At 55.7% G+C, this 18,559-nt stretch overlaps 1 protein-coding gene across 1 annotated transcript; it reads right to left on the bottom strand.

Annotated features, from left to right (window-relative positions):
* Positions 1-3,885: 3,885 nt before the first annotated feature.
* Positions 3,886-18,207, bottom strand: MAN2C1 (mannosidase alpha class 2C member 1). Its single transcript, XM_026856011.1, has 25 exons — positions 17,987-18,207; positions 16,781-16,904; positions 15,703-15,773; positions 15,295-15,472; positions 14,630-14,819; positions 14,043-14,149; positions 13,757-13,867; positions 13,332-13,424; positions 12,836-12,952; positions 11,984-12,079; positions 11,522-11,667; positions 10,002-10,125; positions 9,372-9,493; positions 8,476-8,561; positions 7,818-7,988; positions 7,466-7,545; positions 7,202-7,296; positions 6,981-7,085; positions 6,622-6,778; positions 6,164-6,307; positions 5,939-6,048; positions 5,267-5,346; positions 4,995-5,140; positions 4,614-4,717; positions 3,886-4,531 (listed from the first exon to the last, which is right to left on the bottom strand). The coding sequence occupies exons 1-25, from the start codon at positions 18,205-18,207 to the stop codon at positions 4,414-4,416; spliced, it is 3,096 nt and encodes a 1,031-aa protein (XP_026711812.1). The 3' UTR covers positions 3,886-4,413.
* Positions 18,208-18,559: the final 352 nt, after the last annotated feature.

The following is an 18,559-nucleotide window of genomic DNA, read 5'->3' on the forward strand; positions in this document are numbered from 1 at the left end:
CAGTAGAACCCACAGTGGATCTCATGGCCTTGGGGGAGAGGAGGGGGCTATTTTAAAGGAGGCTGAAAACAAAACATGAAGGCTATTTTTACAAACTGCTGGTGCTCTGTGTGCTAGCTCTCTCCTGTCTTTGTGCAGTTGGACAGTGGGGTAAGCTTAGGGCTGGGATGTGGTGGGGAGCGTGGCAGCTCATCCTCAGGAGGGCAAGAGGAGATGGGGAGTTTGGCTGCTGTTGGGGAGGTGTTTTGCCAATTGACAGGGTCAACAGGAAGGACACAGACACCAAATTAAAAAGACAAGATTATTTTACTTTAAAGTGGCAGAAAGAATAAGCAGGATAACCTGATCATTACTACAAAAAGTTAGCTACAGTGATTAAGACACATCTCCAACTGCCCTCATACTTTACCATCATCTGGAGCTGTGCTTCGGCTGGGGAGCCCCATCACAGCGAAGGGTCAGAGAACCTCTCCTGGCACTTGGGAAGTCCTACACAGTGTGTCCACTCATAGGTGAGGTCTCCATCTTCACTGTGAGAGGGTCCTGCTTTTATACAGTTTAACAAATAAATCACATTAAAAAAGGTGCACGGAACCATCTGGTAGATTGGCTGCATTGCCCTCGGGTGCATCCCGGAGCTGGCCAGAATCCTGGTGAGTCCCAGGAATGCCTGTCTTCTACAAAACAGCTGGCTTAGGGTCCAAAAATATCTTCTTTATCTGTAGCTTTCAGAGGATATTAGCACGGTCATATTTCATGCTGATATGATGTTGGTTGGGAGGTTCACTCAGAAGTTAACTCTGGTTCAGGCTTTTCTGTCAGGAGGAGGGACCACAGTGAGGCTGGGGTGGCTGGCAGGTGACTTTGCGCCCCCTCTCCGCCCCTGCAGAATTCAGCCCTGACGCTGAGCAAGAAGCTGAAGCTGATGCGGGAGAACCCAGATCTCCTGGAGCTGTGCCACACCGTGCCCACGGAGGTCATCGCGGTGGGTGAGGTGACAGGACAGGGACAGGGAGGTTGTGCGTTCCCAGCAGCAGGAGGCTTGGGAGGGCACCCTGACACTATGGTCACTGCTTCCTCTCTACTTCTGTCCTTTCCCTCTATCCCTTCCCAGAGAAAAAGCTCTTTGAGCCAGATCATGCAGATAACTACGCTGCTTTCAAGAACTGGCTGCAGTGTTACCTGGTGCCTGGTATGAGCACCCTGCGCGACCGCAGTGGCAGGACCGTGTGGTTCCAGGTAGGAGCCTAGGGTCCCTTTCTGGGGCTGGGTGGCCACCAGCTGCTCCTTCAAGGTGACACAAACCCCTTTTCTGTTTCCTGCTGTGTCGCTGGGGGTTTCCCTCTGACAGACTGCTGTGACTGCTGGATGTGGAGGTGATGGGGACCCTCCGTGCAGTGGCCAGCTGGCCAGGGGATGGCAGGCAGTCTGGAGCAGAGGGGCTGATTGCAGGAATGGGAGGCTCAGATAGTCTGGCAGCCCTGTTTGTCCCTCCTGTGCCCCGTATCTGGGTGAGGCATCATGGTGGGGGCTGACAGGAGAGTCTGAGGCACAGGGCAGGCAGAGCAAGCTTGACTCCCCCAGATTTCTGTCACTGTCAGCTGTGGGGTGGAGAAGGGACACAGATTCTGCTGGTGCTACCTGCAGAATGACTATGCCCCAAGTCAACGCTCTTCACCTTCCTTGCAGGGGGACCCCGGCCCCATGGCTCCCAAAGGTGAGTATCTGCTCCTCCCCATGCAACCCGTTCTTGCTCTGGGAGGGCGGGAGCCTGGGAAGCCTTGTGCTTGCAAAGGCAGGAGCAAAGCCCCAGTCCCTGGGTGCTGAGGGGCCTGTGACAGCCAGTGGTGCTGGGGGACGGAGCCCGCTGTGCCCAAGGCTTCCTACCAACACAGCCTGCCTGGGCAGAGGCGTTGTGCCTCGCAGGGTGCTTTGCCAGGCCAGCACCCACACCTCCTCCTTTGCCTGCCAGGCTGGGAGCAGATGCTGTGCTCCCCCCGGGGCTGTGAGCCTGAATCCAGCAATGTTTTGGCAAGAGAGGGAATCTGGTGGGGAGGAGCCCCCTCAAGCCATTCCTCCCCCCTAGTGCCAATTCCTCAGTGCTCAGCTCACCTATCGTCTGGGACAGTGTCCCTCAAAGGTCACTGTGCTGCAGCCTGTCTCTCCCTTGAGGCGTGGGCACTCTGCCCTGTCTCACAATCACAGAATTTTCTCAGTTGGAAAAGCCCTTGAAGCTCCTCCAGTCCAACCATGAACCTCACCCTGACTGTTCCCAACTCCACCAGCTCCCTCAGCGCTGGGTCAGCCCGACTCTTCAACCCCTCCAGGGATGGGGACTCCCCCCCTGTCCTGGGCAGCCCATCCCAACGCCCAACAGCCCCTTCTGAAAAAAAATGCTTCCTAAGAGCCAGTCTGACCCTGCCCTGGCACAGCTTGAGGCCATTCCCTCTGGGCCTGGCGTTGGTTCCTTGGCTCAAGAGACTCATCCCCCCTCTCTGCACCCTCCTGTCAGGGAGCTGTAGAGGGCCAGGAGGTCTCCCCTCAGCCTCCTCTTCTCCAGACTAAACCCCCCCAGTTCCCTCAGCTGCTCCCCATCAGACCTGTGCTCCAGACCCTGCACCAGCTCCGTTGCCTTTCTCTGGACACACTCGAGTCATTCAATGGCCTTTTTGAGTGAGGGGCCCAAAACTGAACCAGTAATTGAGGTGCAGTCTCCTCACTCTGTGTAACCCAGGCATGTCTTCTCACAGGGCAGACGCCCCGCAAGAAGCGTACCCAGCTGAAGAAAGATCCCGAGGCTCTGACCCCCAAGGTAAGAAGCTCTGTGGCTGTGGTTCCTGCGGGGTCTGGAGGCTGTGTCCTGTCCCCATGCCTTGCTCAGCCTGCTCCCAAAGTCACAGTGATGCTCCTGACTGGAGTTACTCAGCATCTGCTGGTCCAAGCACACTTCTGCTGCTAAGCTCCGACTGATGTCCACACAGGTCAGCACGCGCACCTCAAAACGGCGCCCCAGGGCTGCAGCAAAACCCCTGAAGCCCGAGGAGGAGGATGAAGATAAGGCTGACAGACCGAGGAAGGGACGTGCTCGCCGGGGGAGGAAAGCGACCACTGCTCCAGCCTTGTCTGAGACGGAGGCACCACTCAAAGCCCGACGAAGCTGCCGGACATCTGCGCGCAGGGGCAGAGGTGAGGCTGGCAGTCCCTGTGGCTATCAGAGGCCTAGGCGGGGGCTCCCTTGTGCAAGGGGACTGAGGGGGTGCCAAAAGGCAGAAGAGCCAGCAGGGCTTCAACAGGGATGAACCAGGCACCCCCCCACCCTCTGACTTCTTTCCATCTGCCAGGCGCAGCCCCTGCCGTGTGAGTGCTGCCCGCTGCCCTCCCCATCGGCCTTTAACCAGCCGCAGGGCTGGGAGCCCCCCGGTCTGGGTTGGTGCTGGCAACAGGGGGGGGGCTTCTCTCTACCCGTGCTCATGCCCGCTTGCTACCGCTGCATCCTGTCCGTGCAGGCAGAAGCTGGGTGATGGGGCTGATTTATCCAGTGTCCTGCTGTCCCCAGGCATTTGAGGGGCATAAAGGCCATGGACCACATGTTGTGCTGGACTCTGACCTTTCCTTTGCCTAAAAGTAGATTCCCTCTTCCTTCCCCTCTTCCCTTTCTGGATCACTGCTGCCTGGATCACTGTTTTTAGCTGACTAATAAAGTATTTTGTGTAGAAATCACCATGCACACATTTTTGTGTTAAGGATAACCCCTCTGTGCCCAGCCTCTTCCTCAGATGGGCTGGAGCAGGTTTCCCCTCCCTCACCTCCCCCAAATAAAGGTAAGTTCTGCCTCTCCAGTACCACAAGTGAGATCCTGCTGTGGGAGCAGCAGCTGCACCAAAGCCCCTGGGGGGAAGCAGATCAGTAATCTTATCTGGCCATAAGAAAACAGGTTGGAGCTTGTTTTCCATAATTCTCCTTTACTTGTGTTCCCCTTCTTCCAGGGCAGTGCAAGAGGCAAGCGAGGGGAGAGGGGAGTGACTGTAGTGTGTGTACACTCGTTGCTAGGGTCTGGATGAGACACAGGAGCCACGGAGGAAAGCTGCTGCTCCCCAAATCCCCCTGTGCTGGAGCAGAGCTCGTGCAGGGCCAGCCAGCCTGTCCCTCAACCTGCCCCATGCTTCAGCTAGCTGGGAACTCACCGGGCCCTCCTGCCCTGGCCAGGCAGGGGGAAACTCTGCTCCTTTCCTGAAGAACGTGGTTTTCTCTAGTGCTGCTCTGATGGCTGGGTGGGGAGAAAAGAGGGAGACTGCCCTTCCCTGGCACCGCCACGTCCTTGCACAGCTCTGGGGACGGGGGAAGCCTCAGACTGCGACTGGAGGTCAATGTTGGTCCAGGTTGCTGCGGCATCAGGAAGGGCAGCGGACAGTGTCACTGCCTCAAGACCAAGAGGATGGAGAGCACACGGAAGGGTGTGAAGGAAAGCCTCAGGCCCCGCTGCTCCAGCGGCAGGCGGCCCTGGGCAGCCGGCCGCTCCAGGAGGTCGCAGCTGGGGAAGAAAGCAGCAGGTGAGGCCGAAGCGGCCGATCTCTGGCCCCATAGGCACCTGCAGCCCTCCAGCGCAGACTTACAGCACCGCCTCCTGAACGGGGAGGGAGGTCTGGAGCCAGGCGACAAGCGTGCTGCCGTGCGCCTCGTACAGCCGAACCACCACGGCTTCGGGTCTGTCCTCGGCCTGTGGGGAATGGGATCTCAGACAGAGGAGACAGGCACATCCTATCCTACAGCTTGGGGTACGGCCTGACCCAAGCGAGCACAGCCAAGCGGCTCTGCCGGGGTGCACACAAGTTCCCACCCCACCGCGGTGCAGTGCTGACGACCACACAGCACCTCTGTGGGGATGCAGATACGACCATGATCCCCTGTCCTCACCCAGCAGGACATGCACACCAGAGGGATGGCTGTTGTGCTGAGCTGGGCCTACCCTCCCCGCTTCTGCCCCGGGGACTTGCCTGCTTGACAGTCTCCAGCACAACTGCAGGGGAGCTGACGGAGAAGGCGCTCCAGGGCGGGCACCGTGCAGAGCTGGCCGGGACCACGTGGAGGGGGAAGTTCAAGTTATAGGCACACTGGATCACACCGGCGTCCTGGAAGGAACCTGCAACACAAAAACCTCTAGCCAGTCTCTACCCACACACAGCCGGAGACGTGCTCACCCCAAGGCTCACTGGAGCATCCTCTGCCCTCTGTGTCCCCACAGGGCCCACCTCTGTCCCCCACTCACCCAGGTGAGGCATCACGGCGTAGGTAAACTGGTGGTGCGTGATGTCTGCCATGGCATCGGGGGACTTGGGTGCTCTCAGCCTAAGGCAACACGAGGTAGGTGAGACTGGCAGCACCCTCTGCCACCCATTGCAGGGCCAGAGGAGCACTGTGTCAGGACAACTGCCACCCCCTGCTACCTTGAGGCTGGGACCTGAGGTGGAAGCCAACGCTGCTGATTTCTGGCAACAGCAAACAGACCCTGGACAGCCCCAGAAGCTAAAAAAAAAATCTGAGGGGTGTTTTCCTGTGAAACTTGTGGCTGATGGAGTCAAACTGAAATAGGTTGAGTTTCTCTTAGCTTTCTATGCTTCTGTAACATAGCTGTTCCTTCTCTCTCCTACCCTCCTGGGGTATGTTTTGGGCAGCAACAGAAAAATTACTTAGTGCAAATGTGGATCTAATCTCTCCTGAATTATCTATGAGCATAACTCATAGGAATTAGATTATTTTAGTCAATTGTAATTAAGTCAGCCAAAAATTCTCAGACAACAGCTATCCACTGAGACTAATACCAGATTATTGCCTTATTAGCTAGGATCATTTAGGACCAGGCGTTGCCTTGACTTCCAAGAGACACCTCAGAAGGCGAAGTGACTGCTGCAGCTCCATGCTCACCCCAGCCCTAACTCACAGTGAGAGGCTGAGGATGTTCCCATGGGCTGATGCCCCATATTTGCAGTCGTTCAGCAGTGCCACCCCAAAGCCGTGCTCGGAGAGATCCAGCCACTTGTGAGCCCACACCTGCAGGAGGTACCAAGGGATGTCTTCACCACGCAGAGCTACTGCCTGGGAACAAAAGCAGCCCCTGCACGGGAGGAGCAGCTGGGCCCCGGGACCAGGCTGCCTCTCCTCTCACCTCGAATCGAGCCCAGTCCCAGGACGTGTTCCAGTGCGTTGGCCGCTGCAGGTGTCCAAACTGGATCTCGTAGGTGGCGTTGGTGCTCCGGACCTGCACAGGGAACTCCACCTTCAGGAACTTGTGAGCCTCCTTCCACTCAACCTAAATGCAGAAGGACATCACCATGGGGGGGCTGCACTTATCCTTCCCCGGTGCGCAGCAGCCAGCTCACGCCCAGGCCAGAGCAGGTACAATAAAACTGCACTGGAGTCTGAACACAGATGAACAGGGTGGGTTTCTCTACCACCCTTGTCCCTCAGGACCCCCACCCTCACGCTGCCTTCCCCTAAGTCAGAGGACTAAGTTCCAGGGAAGGAAACAGGAAGGGGAACATAATTCAGACACAGGGTTCAGCTCCCCAGGGCCCTGCCTGCACAGCACAGATGTTCACATCGCGTGGCAGCCGCTGGCCAAACCTGGGTGAGGAAGCGGAGGTACGGGCACGTGGCATCCAGGATGATCTCCTGGGTTAAGGTGCTGCTTTCCCCGATCTGCAGAGAGAAGCTTGCGCTTCCCCGCAGGCCCCCAGCTAGGGTGATCTCCAGAGGCTTCAGCAGCGTTGTCACTGGCTTCCTAGAGAAAGGGATCAAGGCAGAGCTGGTCTCAGCCTGGTATATCCAGGTTCCCAAATCCCAACCCAGCCTCCCACACAGCAAGCACTCATTTCTCCAAAACAAACGCTCTGTTGCAGCTTTTGTTACAGCTGGGACTGGCAGGGAGGCATGAACCTCAGAGCACTGTCAAAAACCAAGTGCTGCATGCACTGCTCCTCTACCTGGTTTCCAGGTGATAATCCATCACATCCCAGGCATCCCAGTACAGGGGAACATCATCAAAGAGCGCAAACTGGTTGGCACAGCAGCCACCTGGAACTGACTCTCTGGAACACAGTGGAACAGAGAAAGAGCAGCATAAGAAGAACCAGCAGTGGAGAAGGGTGTACGTACAGTGAGAAGTTTGAGGAGCCCAGTTCCAGTGACTGGGTGACAGCCATACCTCTCGGAGTCCACCAGCCGAAGCGAGGTCAGGCGTCCCATCACGTCCAGGCAGACTGCAATCACCCCATTCTCCATGGCAATGGAGCCGTCCTCCTTGGGGAAAGGACAGAAGCAGATTTCACAGACCCACACCTGCAGGATTGGAGTGCCCCAGTTGCAAAGCTAGTGTGCAGCCTTGCTGTGTGCTGGATTCCGTAGTTTTTCCCCAATCAACCTTTGATGTAGGGTACACAGATCTGAGGACAACTGCTGTTGTGCTTACCTGCCTCCTCACTGCCACAGGCTGAGGGGGCAGCAATGGCTCCCTCACAGCATAGCCCATGCTGGGGACTGTCACCAGAGCTGGAAAGCAAAGAGGTTCTGTTCCAATGTCTGTCCCAGACCTAACCCCGAGTCACACTGTGCTGCTCTCACATCAGACCTACTACCTCTTTCAAACCCTCCTCTTCCTCAGCCACAATTCAGGGACAACTTGAAGTAGGATAAAGTCCAAAGGAGAAATCTGACATCAGTAAACCCTCCCCAGGGCAGAGAGAGGCAGAGTATTTCTTTGTTAGTTGTCTCTGCCCCTGTAAGAAATTCTGGTATGTGAGCTACCCCCAAGTTAGACATACCTAAAGTCTCTGTTCCGGCTGGCCCGGTCCTGGAGATCACCTCGGTCCGTTCCCAAGGCAAAGTGTTCAACACCAGGGTGCTCTCGGTGTTCCCTGCCTTGGGCTGCAGCAGTTCCCTGCATAAGGACTGCACAGCTTCCTCCTGCAGCCGAGCGCCAGCCCTGCGGATCTCTGAGCAACAGAAAGGCCTGAGCTGGATCCAGCCAGGCTGTTTCTCACATCTGAGAGTTTCTGGCACTCCCATGCGATGTACACACTTCAGCTACTTCCAAGCTACAATTACTCATTATCATTAATATTATCTATTAGTAAGTAATTAAAGTTTATCATTATTGTTAACTTTGTTATTACAAGATTACAATGAGCTATGCCAGCTCAACTGAAAAACTGCAGTGCCTGTGGGCCGGCAGGAGCAAACCTTTGCTAGGGTCTATGTCGGCATGCCAGCTCCAAGCAGAGAAGTCAGTAAATCAGGATGGTTTTTAATCCCTTGGCTCCCCTGCTAATTCCCTCTTGAGTGAGCACTTACAGACACATGCCTGCACAGGTTTGACCCACAGTGCCTGGCAGTCCAGGACTGAAACCTCTGCAGCCCCACCGAGCAGGTCCCAGAGTCCTCCAAAGGGTGAGTGTCCTCCCAGCCAAATGCCCTGCTCACCTGCGTAGTATTGCAGGGCGTCCTCAACCACCAGCTGAATACAGCTGCCTGGCAAAACATCATGGAATTGGTTGAGCAGCAACAACCTAAAACAGAGAACAGAAACCAGGTGAGAGCACTGGACTTGTGCTGGCTTACTGAGCCCTGTTTGCAAGATGGACAAACTTAGTAACCGTTCCTTAACCTCCTGTTAGCAAACACTGAGAGAAAAGGCTTTTTTTCTTTTCCATAGCGTCCTTTAAATCCCTTTATGTTAGGACTTGTCAACTGTCATCTTAGTAAACCATAACCATGGGGAGTAAGAGCTGGGGTTTTTTTATTCCTCAGGGCTACTAGATAAATTGTTGCACAAGTTCAGACAAGGCAAAACTGGCGAGAAACAAGCTTAGGTGAGAAAAGAAGCTTCCAGCCAGCAGAGCAGTGAGGCTTTGGAGCTGTCTTCTAGCGGGAGAATCAGGCAAAGCACTGAAACACTTTCCAGGTGGAGGCCTGATCAGTTTATGGAAGGGGTTGTGCACACACACCCCTGCAGCACTGTATCTGCAAAGGTCTCTACACCCTAACCATGCATTGCTCTCCCGCTCACTCCAGGCAGTTCAGATGCAGACAGGCTGTGGGCAGTCACCCTTCTGGCTCCAGCTGAATGGGGCTGAGAGATCAGTGACCATCTCCCACCATCAGCCCACCGAGCTGCCCAGTAACTGCCCACATCAGCACAGTCCAACTGGTCCAGGCTAATTTTGGTGCACTTATAGCAAGGATTTCTACCCAGAGTCAGGCAGGGACAGAGAGCTGTAGGGGATGGGCAGTGGTAACCCAAGAGCAGCCAGCTCTCATGCTGGAGTCCCCAACCTCACCACAGCCTCCGTGGTACCATCAGTGCTGCTGCACCTCACCTCCAGAGCCGCTGCAGCTGGCTAGCAGGATACTGGAACGCGCCACCCCGTGCCACAGCCAAGGTGCTGAGTACTTCGACATCATGGAGTATTCGCTCGCACTCCCGATTCCCTTTCTTTATCTGGTGTCAGAACAGGGAGAGAACGAAGATGCTTAGGAAACTGGTAGCTAAGAGTGGATCTTTCACATGAAGAGCAAAAAGCTCAGCTCCAGTGCAGGAAGCTTGTTATTTGTAGGTGTCACAATTTTGCCATTACCAGTGAGTTATTATTGGCCACATTTCAAACTGAATCTCCCAGCACAGGGCAGAGCTTCCCCTGTCTCTGTTCTCACCTTCCTCCCATTTTTCTGATTCTTCACCCAAGCTCTGCAACTATCTGCTAAAGTGAAGGACATGACAGCCGTTGACTAAGAGGGCCCTGCTGTCTCAGGCTTCCTTCTCACCCCCTGAAGAAAGTCTGACAATAAATCTGCCATTTGGAGTCCTGGCTACAAGGTGGCTCCCACTGTTGGGACCTAAAGGGCCCTGCCTGAAGCCTGGAGCCGCCTGGGCAGTAGCGAAGAGAACTGAGAATGGCCACCTTTGCTGTGGGGAAGGGGGACTACGGCCCCAGCCCGTGCGCAGTCACCTGGGCCTGGGTGGTGTATGTGCCGTTGTGCAGCTCGAGGAAGAGCTCTCCCACCCAGGTGCACAGCTGTGATGACTCCTTCTCCAGGGCAGAAAAGAGTCGGTCGGGAGTGGAGATCTGAACCCTGCAGGAGAGACACACAAACAGGGGAGAAACCAGTGTCATGGGCATCCCAGCCAGGCAGGTGACAGCCCCAGAACCAAGGCTTCAGAAACCCCAACTCAACCGTGCACTCTTACCCTCAACCTCCTCCTACCCCTCTGCCACTCCAGGTTGCTCTTGCTGCCTACCACAGAGACCTGGACAGTCCCCAGGCAGGGACTGACTGCCCAGCACCACTGCTGTGCTGGCCACTCACCCCACGGCTCAGCTGAGGGCTCGCAAGCAGTCCAGGGCTGTCCAACGGACCTGTTATTGCAGCTCTTGATGACTGGGAGACTCTGTCTCCCTAACAATCCTTCCCGGCCCTCTGCTTGCCCTGCTTGCTCCCTGCCCTCCTCTGCACACCTTTTCAGAGAGTCACAGACTGGTTTGGGTTGGAAGGGACCTTGAAAATCATCCAGTTCCACCCCCCTGCCCTGGGCAGGGACACCTTCCACTAGCCCTGGTTGCCCAAAGCCCCATCCAACCTGGCCTTGAACACTGCCAGGGAGGGGGCAGCCACAGCTCCTCTGGGCAACCTGTGCCACTGTCTCACCACCCTCACACGGAAGAATTTCTTCCTTCTATCTAATCTAAATCTCTTTCAGTTTAAAACCATTACCCCTACAGTCCCAGATAGAGTCCCTCCCCACCTTTCCTGTAGCCCCCTTTAAGTACTGGAAGGCCGCTCTAAGGTCTCCCTGGAGCCTTTTCTTTTCCAGCTGAACACCCCAACTCTCTCAGCCTGTCCCCATAAGGGAGGTGCTCCAGCCCCTGACCATCTTCATGGCCTCCTCTGGACCCACAGGCAGGTCCATGTTCTTATTTGGTGCCCCCAGAGCTGCACAGAGCACTGCAGCATGGGTGGGTGTGTGTCATAAAATCAGATAGGGGGGAGAGAATCCCCTCCCTGTACCTGCTGCCCACACCGCTCTGGGTGCAGCCCAGGGTACCGTTGGCTTTCTGGCTCACAGTCAGTTTTCCATCCAGTGATACCCCCAGGTCCTTCTCCCTGGGGCTGCTCTCAATCCACTCATGGCCCAGCCTGGATTGTGTTTGGGATTGCCCCGATCCATGGGCAGGACCTTACCCTTAGCCTTGCTGAACTCCATGAGGTTTGCACGTCCCACCTCTCCAGCCTGTCCAGGTCCCTCTGGATGGATCCCTTCCCTCCAGCTTGTCACCCCACCACACAGCTCGGTGCTGTCATTGAACTTGCTGAGGGTGCACTCGACCCCACTGTCCATGTCACCAACAAAGGTGTTAAACAGCACTGGCCCCGGTACTAAACCCTGAGGACCTCACTTGGCACTGCTGAGAGCTAGGCCTGGCTCAAAACAAGTGGTCCTGCAAGGAGAGAGAAAAGGAGCTCTCCCCACCTTGGCAGCCCATCCGTGTCAGTCATTCTCTTCATCCTGTCCAGCATTTTCTGTGTGGGGCCCCCTCCTCCATCTCCAAAGCCAAAGAGGAAAGCGCTGTGGTTCACACGTCCTTTGTCCTTGTTGTTCTTCACTGTTTTCAGCATCTAGAGGGATTTTTAGACAGCTGCAATCCCCTGGCATCCAGCCCCAGCTCCCACAGCTCCACAAAAAAAATCCAGGTCAGCCTTTAGGGTGCAAAGCCCAGTCCTGCTCCTCATCCCCAGCCCAAACTGCCAAAAGCAGGCACGGACACATCTCAGAGGCAGGCAATCAACTGCCAGGCACCCAAACAACCTTTGTCCAGCAACGCTGCCTGCTATCACGCTCCCTTCCCAGGCAGGGCACTCTCCTAGGTGCCTCAGGTCTGGCCCCAAGGGGCTGGCACTGCACTTCATGTGTGGGACTGGCAACCTCACTCACCTCCTCCACTCGCCCGTGCATCCCATAGGAGTCACCGGGGGGGAAATGGGTCAGCACTCGGGAACCATCAATGCCTTCCCAGAAGAAGGTGTGATGCTGGAAGGGAGCCAAAGGAAAGCGTCGTGTCTTGTACAGCCCCCCTGTACCACACAGTGCCAAAATGCTAAAACACAGCCCCACTGTTTCCAGAGTTCCCAAAAGGAAATCTCAGGTCATGCTGGTACCAGAAGGAGATAAAATTCACCCTTAGCTCAGTGTTTCAAGGCTCCCAAACTCATCTGCCACACAAATGTGTGTAAGGAGGGCACACTTCAACCACATCAGCACAAAACTTGTGCAGCAAAAGCCCAAGCTTCCTCACAAGCCCTGTCAAACACACAAAGCCCAGGACCTTGGTCACCAGGGAAGTGCACAGGGGACAGGCACTTCAGAGCCCCCTGAGGATTCAAACTGGGCCTTCACTTTCTCTCCATGGGGTTGCAGGATACCCTGACAGATCAGTGTCAATGAGACAGTTGCACAAGGATGCAGAATGCCGCAAGGGCAGGAGGCAGCAGAGAAGAGGCTGGGTTTGCTGTCTGTTAGACCTGCACGCAAGTCACAGCTTCCCATCTGGAAGCAGAAGGAATTTGTAGGCCAGGGGCCCAGCTGAGATCTCTAACCATGTCATTCCTCTCCCCCAGAGCCTGACAGGACACTGCTACCATCATAGACTGGTGGCTTCTGGAAGAAAAGCCTGTGTCAGCTGAGCTGAAGGACTGGCTCAGCCTGTGGAACCAACAGGTCCAGCCCTGCAGACAGAGTCCAGCAACCACAAGTCCATCCCCTGGGAAGAGGGGAAGCTCAGCTCACCGGGAAGGCATTCACCAAGTTCCAGCTGAGTTTCTGTGTGAGGAACCGCCTGATCCCACAGCCACGCATCAGCTGGGGCAGCTGGGCTGAGTATCCAAATGTGTCCGGCAGCCAGAACTGGGAGCGGAGGTGACGGCACCACAGGGAGAGAGACAGATGCAAGTCACACCAGCCACAAGTCACAGCCTGAGCTTGTGGAGGGTTTCTTGGTAGTCAGGCTCTCAGTCTTGCAGAGGGGACAGAAGATGTGCTAGACAAGGAGTAATTCTAGAGACCTGCCAGGGACCTACAAAGCAATATAACAAGGCCCGGGCCTGTGCTAAGTGCCACGATACACGGGGGAGTTAGATATTTGCTCATCATGGCTTTAGCTACAAAAAGGCCAACATGAGACACCTGAACACTGTATCTGGAGAACTAGAGAGAAACCCTCACGCGCAGCAAGGGGTGGAAGGAGATGCTGTGCAAGGAAGATGTGCTGGAAAAGAGCAAGTACCTCCGAGCAGATCCGTCCAAACTGCTCCTGGAAGAACCGCTGTCCCTGGAGGAACTGCCGCACCATGGACTCCCCGCTGGGCAGGTTCCCATCCTGGGGGGAAAGGGAACAACAGGAGGTCCTGTGAGCACTCCCTTCCTACCCGCTGTCATCCTGACCTGTCAGACCACGGGGAAGATCTGAGCAGAGCTCGGCAGAGGGCAAAAGGCAGAACAGGGCTCAGCCAGTCCAGAGCAAGGCTCATTTCTCAAGGAATGAAATGATTTAGGAGAGGGATGGTAGTTTTGCTAGGCTAGACACTGCAGACAGCTGCTGTTTTCCAGGCCCTGAGACCATCACCAACCAGACTGGCTCAGCAAAGGCTCTGCTCTCCCCCTCCAGTGCCAGGACCAGTCCCAGAGGGATGGTGCAGGGAGGGTTCTCACCATCTCCACCCAGGTGCCTCCAACAGGAACGAACTGCCCCTTCGCCACGAAGTCCTGAACCTGCGCGTAGAGCCCGGGGTACCAGCTCCTCACCCACTCGAACTGCTGTGCCTGCCAGAGCACAGAGACCAGCCTCAGCTCCCACCCCATGGCACCACACTGATGTCCCTCTTCTCTGCAACTGCACAGGACACTCCTGGTCACCCCCAGCCCCATCTCGCTTTGAGTCATGCTGGAGAAGCAACATGCCACGAGCAGGAGAGGTACCCAGAGGGAGCTCACTCACCTGGGAGCAGGCGAAGGTGAGTTCTGGATTGCACTCCATCAGACGGACCACCGTGACCCAGCTCCGAGCACACTTACGGATGGTCTCCTCGTACGGCCACAGCCAGGCTGCGGGGACAGGCACGGCCCCGCCACGGTTATTACTCAGCAGAAGCTCTTTTGGGAATGGGGCTGTGCTGCCTTTCACTGATCAGTCAGGGAAAATGCTAGTGCAAAATGCTGTCTTTTGGCTAAGTACCCGACAGCAACATAACCTGGGACCTCCAGCTCCCGCTTCTCCAGTTGCCTTTCTGTTGAGACTGACAGTCCTCCAGGGACTGGAAATTGAGGGGTGAAGTCCAACAGGTGGAAGACAGTGGTCTGTAATTCATCCCTCATTGCCAGCCCCATCAGTGCTCCAAATGGCACAGCCAGTCACGCGTTCCCCTGCCTTGGTGACAGACCAGCTGTACGGCAGCACAGAGGTCCCTTTCCCTTCCCTCAGGGGACAGTACCCAGTGCCTGGAGCCCCAGGGCAGCCAGCTCTCCTCTTGGGCAGCACGCCCCAGCCTCCAGGTCAGCAGAGAGGAAGTGCTGTGCTGCTCTCACCAGAGTCAATGTGGCAGTGACCCACAGCATGGATGGTGTGCTGGCTCTCGCCGTTCCTCTGGCTGAAGATGGCTGCAGCCAGGTCACGGGCAGCAGGAAAGGTGGAGGGATCCATAACGTCACACACGTTGACCATCTGGTTGGCAGTGTACAGTGCCTGGAAACTCCTCTGATTTTCCTCCCCGAGGAGCTGGGATTGGGAGTGATAACAGCTTGACTCTGAGCTCAGCACATCCTCTGGCAGAGCAGTTCTCTGTACCAGCTTGATGTCACCTCCCTCAGGGACAACCTGCTACCTCCTTCCAACATCTGACTCTGCCAGCACTGCCAGGTAAACACCATGTCCCGGCCTCACAGACACAACCTTAAGTCTTTACTCATGTGCTTTCTAAATCCAGGTTACAAACACACCTATTCCGGGGGGATCCGGTCTAACAGATCCTGCCAGAGAGGAGATGAAAAACACACCTGTGGCTTCTCTCTGTTCAGTTTTCTCCTACTCTAGACAATCTCGATTGTGCTAAAGCAGCAGCAGCAAACATTTGCTCCTCCAGGGCCTCCCGGTGGGAGGAGACAAGTCATGGAAAGGCAGGAGGAGGAGATAAAATGAAGCTGTGGAAGGAGATGGAAAGGGTGAGAGAAGGGAAGAAAAGGAGCTCCCAGACCTGGGCCATGTCCAGCAGTATTTCCAGATCCATCAGCAGTTCATAGACATCTCTGTTGAAGACAACCAGCTCGGCCTTGCTCAGTGTGAACCTCCTGTCAGGATCTGGAGGGGCAATCATACTGCCCTTGCCAGCCCCAAAGAGACCATTGCAGGCCAGCTCCACATACAGCGTCAGACTGTGAAGATCAAAAGGAAACCATCAGGGAGCAGATCACAAGCAGTCAACCAGGAAAAGGCTTGATTCTGTCAGGACTGGCCTCACCTGAATCACAGACAGAGCCCCTGCACGCTGGGTACTTCTCAGAGCACCAGGACTCAAAAGGATCTCACCTTGCCCGGCCTCTTGGCTTCAAACTCCACCAAGCTCCCCCGTGGCGGGGGGCTCCAGCCTAGGCTGACTACCCACCTGTGGGGCTCTGGCTCTTTCATGCTGCGCGTCAGGATGTAGCTGGTCTTCTCACCCTCCTTAGTCAAACCCTGCAGGGGAAGATGGCACATTTAACACACGTCTTCTTCACAGGTCCGTGACAGAGGGCTGGATGGGCAGGACAAGACAAGGATGGCAGGGCCTGGTCCCACGTCTGGTGGGACAATGTTTCCCACAAGAACAACCGGCAGGGAAACTGCTGCTGCCCCAACAGTAACACAAACACTGCAGACACCACCACAGAGCAGGGCAGGGCTGCAAAAGGTCACCCGAGCCATTCCAGCACCCAAAGCAGGATGGAAGTTGACACTGTGGAGAACTTCGCAGAGTAGGGCTGATGGCTGGACTCGATGACCCCAAGGGTCTTTTCCAACCTGAATGATTCTGTGATTCTATGTGTGACAAGTCTGTCCCACTGTTCTTGATGGCAGTGGAGATTCGCATCTCAGGCCCAATACTTGTCTACCTTTCCTCCAAGACAGATTTGCTAACTCCTAAGCAAGGGATTTTCAGCTGCTACTGGTTTCCACACCAGAATTTTAACTCCTGGTAGGGGTAACCTCTAGAAAACAGACTCAACCCCCCCACCAGCAGACCTGCCTTTCTGGGCTGAAGTTTAGAAACAGCCCACAGACCCTCTGCGATCTGACAGCACAGCATGCAAACCAAAAGAGTAGTCCTCTCCCACCCCACGCATCAGACTCTGCACAAACACTGCCCTTCCCTGCATGGCAGCTCTTCCTGTATTTAAAAAGAACTCTCCTATTGCTTCAGAGATTACCACTTGAGGCTAAACAACTCTACAACTACATATCCTCCTCCTGTTTTTCTTCGTGACCACTCTGTCTAGATCTCCAATTGTTCTTGGTTCTTTCCTGTTGGTCTATGTGTTATTTTACACTCCCCAAGACAGGTAGGCATTCCTCTGAAGAGTGAATAACAGATGGGGGGGAGGGTTCTTCTACTGCCCCAGTGCAGAGAGGCAAGGCTGGTAACCACTCTGTACGTAGCAGAGCACCTGGCAGAGCCGGCACATCCCTGATCTACGCCTCCTTACCTGGACAGGCTGCGCATCTCGCCACACCATGCCCTCGCCATCGCTCTCCCAGACGAAGTGCACTTCCCGCCCTGCCCATGCCGGGGGGATGCTCAGCTCCACCTTAAACCAGCACGTCTCCCACCTGGAAGAGAGCAGGCAGCAACCTCAGCCCACGGGGAGACCTTCTCCCAAGGGAAACCACACTTCCCCAGAGCCTCCATGGAAAAAGCAGAATAGGGACAGCACCCAAGTTTGATGGGATTCAACTGTAACGATGCTACCTGTCTGTACAGACCTACCCTGTGCCTCCGGACACGGCGTAGTCAGGAGATGGCTCCCTGTGTGGCTGCCTGTGACACACCTTCAGTTTAAGCAGCACACAGTGCCTGCACGTGCCAGCCTTGTTCTGGGTCTTTTAAATGCACTGGGCTTTCCCTTCACTGGGAGCCGCTGACCTGACCTGTCGCTCTTTCACCAAGTGAAACTTGTAAGTCGTGGCATCCACTATTGTCCATTGTTGTTGAGGGTTAGCGATTTGACAGTGAGTTAAAAGCCAAGCTGAGCAGGCTGATGTGCTCTTTCAAGCTGATGGGGACTGGAAAACTGTTCCTGAAGCACCCACAGCCACCCTGAGACAGTGAAACCAGGGGGTACTAGGAACTGAATTATGCCTGGGACAGGGCCTGACCTGTGACCCTTCTTATCGTGCTCTTAACCCCCAGGGAAGGCTAGTGCCCAGGCTGCAAGGAGTCATGGCAGTACCAGCAGGTGAGGAAGCTCAGAGGGCAACACACAAACTCTGTGGTGCTGGCCCAGCACAGCCTCTTCTGGGCCCTCAGAGGAACAGACAGGAGCATCGTGTCTCTGACCACTGCTGGGAAAAAAGCGTAATCTTCTCCCAGCCCTGAAAAAGCGTACAGGTCCCACGCAGAAGCATCAGGACAATAACCATGTCTACGAACACAAACTCTCAGCACAAGGGATCAATGAACCCAGCTCTACACTCCTCTCCTTGGAAATGAGACACCTTGGTCTGTTTCTTCATGAAATCTCCCTAAGGGCTTCTAGGCAGACACCTTCTACCTAAAGTACACAGCGCGGAAGAGGATTATCATCTCATTTCTTCGCCACTGAGAGCTCGCGAGGCTTCACACACACAAATACCTTTGAGATGCGAGCTCCAGCCCCACTGCAGTCACTGCACCGCAGGAATCTGGTACTCACGTGGGCCCAAAGGAGTCTCCCACTTTAGCTGGTCTGAATTCCTGCCCAATGGCCTCGCTGTAGGGGATGCGCCGCGGAGTCTGGAAACAGGAGAGCGATATCGGTGGACAGCGATCCCCAAAAAGCCTGCGGTTGGAGGGGGCCAGGACACGATTAATAAGGCCAGCCCTGTGGAGAGCAGCCCAGGGGTGGGGACAGGGAGCACCCCGCTTCCCCAGCATGGCTGTACCACCCAGCTATCGCTTAATACCCTCAGAGGGTTAACTGAACAACACAGTCATAATTTGCTGCGTTGAAGGGGCCTGTTGGAGCCGGGCCTCCAGCAGCATCCCCCCCAGAGGGTTGGGGGGCAGAGACCACGGTGCCAACGGCACCCAGAGCTCCAGGCTGGCCAGGGGTGGGAGTGTGTGGGGATTTATTCACTGAGCCCCACCGAGCCCCTGCAGCGCTGGGCGGCAGCGGCCCGGGGGGAGCAGAGTCCCCTAAGGGACTGGAGAGGGAAATGAAGGACACAGAGCCACGCACACACAGAGCCACAGACACACACGCAGACGCGCGCACACGCAGACGCGC

This window comes from Athene cunicularia (genome assembly GCF_003259725.1).
Source record: "Athene cunicularia isolate RWA chromosome 10 unlocalized genomic scaffold, athCun1 chr10_part1, whole genome shotgun sequence".
Classification (NCBI taxonomy): domain Eukaryota; kingdom Metazoa; phylum Chordata; class Aves; order Strigiformes; family Strigidae; genus Athene; species Athene cunicularia.

Coding starts and splice junctions, on each gene's coding strand:
- MAN2C1 (XM_026856011.1), bottom strand. CDS start 18,207: ATGCTGGGGAAGCGGGGTGCTCCCTGTCCCCACCCCTGGGCTGCTCTC. Junction 9,494..10,001: donor CATACACCACCCAGGCCCAG/GTGACTGCGCAC, acceptor TTCTGACACCAG/ATAAAGAAAGGGAATCGGGA. Junction 6,049..6,163: donor GGGACTGGGCTCGATTCGAG/GTGAGAGGAGAG, acceptor TACCTCCTGCAG/GTGTGGGCTCACAAGTGGCT.